The sequence below is a fragment of the Echinops telfairi genome, unplaced genomic scaffold (genome assembly GCF_000313985.2).
Source record: "Echinops telfairi isolate 266 unplaced genomic scaffold, ASM31398v2 ScPeMD7_4225;HRSCAF=4972, whole genome shotgun sequence".
NCBI classification, from domain to species: domain Eukaryota; kingdom Metazoa; phylum Chordata; class Mammalia; order Afrosoricida; family Tenrecidae; genus Echinops; species Echinops telfairi.
In genome coordinates, this window is record NW_022108124.1 from 21,663,127 (window position 1) to 21,665,194 (window position 2,068).

The 2,068-nt window shown below is 53.1% G+C and overlaps 1 protein-coding gene across 2 annotated transcripts in view; it reads right to left on the reverse strand.

Annotated features, from left to right (window-relative positions):
* Positions 1-80, reverse strand: part of GYG1 (glycogenin 1) — a 42,603-nt gene extending 42,523 nt beyond the window's left edge. For both annotated transcript variants that reach the window (XM_030886955.2, XM_030886954.2), the window contains exon 1: positions 51-80. In XM_030886955.2, the coding sequence (XP_030742815.2) occupies positions 51-65 (15 nt within the window). In that variant the 5' untranslated portion in view covers positions 66-80. The remainder of the gene's footprint in view (positions 1-50) is intronic.
* Positions 81-2,068: the final 1,988 nt, after the last annotated feature.

Consider the following 2,068-nt stretch of genomic DNA (forward strand, 5'->3'; position numbering starts at 1 on the left):
GCCCGGGGTGCATCCCTGCGCGACGCGCGGCCAACAAGCCCGGCTCTCACCCTCGCCGCCACCATCCAGGGCAGTCCGCCTCCGCTCGTTAGAAAAACCCCCCTGCCGCCGCGCCGCAACCGCGCAAGCCCGAGGCAGGGGAGAACTGCACCTTGGCGTTTCCCAGGCGGTCAGCCCTGTCTTTCTCCCGCCCGCCGAGCGAGCGCCTGGCTGGTGGTTTCCAACTACCCAATGCGTGTGACCAGGACACTCAACTGTAGTGCCACCCACAAAGGCGTCTGGACACCTAGAATTCATGCAGCATGGGGCTGTCACTCCGCTTTTCACACCCAGAATTCCAAATCGGCCTCTGTGAGGACTCGCGAGCATCTAAAAATAGCCCGAGAACCAAAATAACCAACTTGACGGCGGGAATTGTAGCCGACCCGCAGGACAGGGGAGAAGCAGAACCCAAGAAAACCCTTTACCAGAGTAGAAAGTACATCCTTCTCCTCCAATGTGGCCAGCAGTCCAGAACAGCTGACCTTGAGGATTGCAGGCCAGCAAGTAACCACTACACCACTGGGGCCCTCAGTATGATTTGCACTCCTGGAGTCATCCATTCTGTTTGTACGTCTTTCACTGACTCCTCCCACTAACGCAATAAGGTGGTACCTCATTTACAGACCGGGAAACCGAGGTGCGTGGAAGCCAGATGACTTGACCGTGGGCATGAGCATGTATTGTGGAGTAAAGACAGTGGGATTTGCTCCCTGGCTGTTGGGCACCAACTCTCCTCCCGACTGTGCAGGACCTCTCTGGAACAGAAAACCCACTGCCCTGATGCCATTTCTGACTCTCAGAAACCTTCCGCAGGGTTCCCCGACTGTGCTTCTTTGTGGTGTGAGAGCAGACAGCCTCGCTGTTCTCCAGAGAAGCATCTGGCGGCTTGTAACTGCCAACGCCGAGGTGAGCAGCCCAATGCCTGTCCCACAGCGCCCCCAGCACTCCTCGGGAACATGCGAGCACTGAAAGGGTCATTTACCGCAACTGGGGTTGGGTAATAGAGTTGTTTAGGTTACTCTATTCCGTAAATCTCAAAGAGGCTCCGTTTGCCACTTTTCTAAGCTATTGGGAATGATCTCTTGAAAATGATCACCCCTCCCGTCTGTCTGTCCACGCTGCTTGCACACAGCAAGGGAGCAACAGGTAGCCCAGGAATAGACCCCTGGCCTTGAGGCCGGTTTCAACGTCCAGTGACTGACCCGGGTGTGTCAGAGTACAGCTGTGTTCTGTAGGGTCTTTGAGGGCTCAATGTATTTTTTCCTATGGGAATTATTTTTCAATGTTCCCAGATACAAAATACAATGTACTAAATCCTATCTAAGAACGCATACAACCTAAACTACCACGAACAAGTTGTCTTCACCGTCTTCACCAGCACAGTTTTGAGAAGTAGATCTCCAGACCTTTGCTCTGTGCTGCATCCAAACCAGCAGCCGTTCCATGCAGGCTGGGCCCCACCAGGCACTCCCATTAAACAGCAGTTGTCCAGCCCCCAGTGGCGCCCTGGTTTGGCTGCTAAACCAAAGGCCAGAGGTCTAAACCCACTGCCCACCAGATGGTCCTTGGACATAAAGATGGTGTCAAACCCAAACTCCCGGTCTGCAAGTTGATTTGGGCTCCTCGTGACCCTACTTAGGGTTTCTGCAACTGGACATCTCAGGCAGCCTTATCTTTGTCTCTCAGAGCAGCTGGTGGGTCTGAACCGGTGTCCCTGTGGTTAGCAGCCCATCACCTATCCTCTAGGCTGCTTGGCGTAAAGATTAAAGTCTTAGAAATCCTGTGGGGGATCATTCTGTTCTAGCGTCCTATGGATTAGAATCCATTGGGCAACAACAGGTGTAGTTTTTGCTGCGGTGTTTTTTGTTTTGTTTTGTTTTTCTATGGAATGGACACTACGACTGGAGTTGAAAGCTGACCAGGAAGTTGACATCAATTCAGAAGGGGAAGAAGATGTTGAAGAAAGGGGGATTCCTTTGGGAAGGTAGCACATGCCTGGGTCTGAGCCCAAACTGCCGAAGCAGAA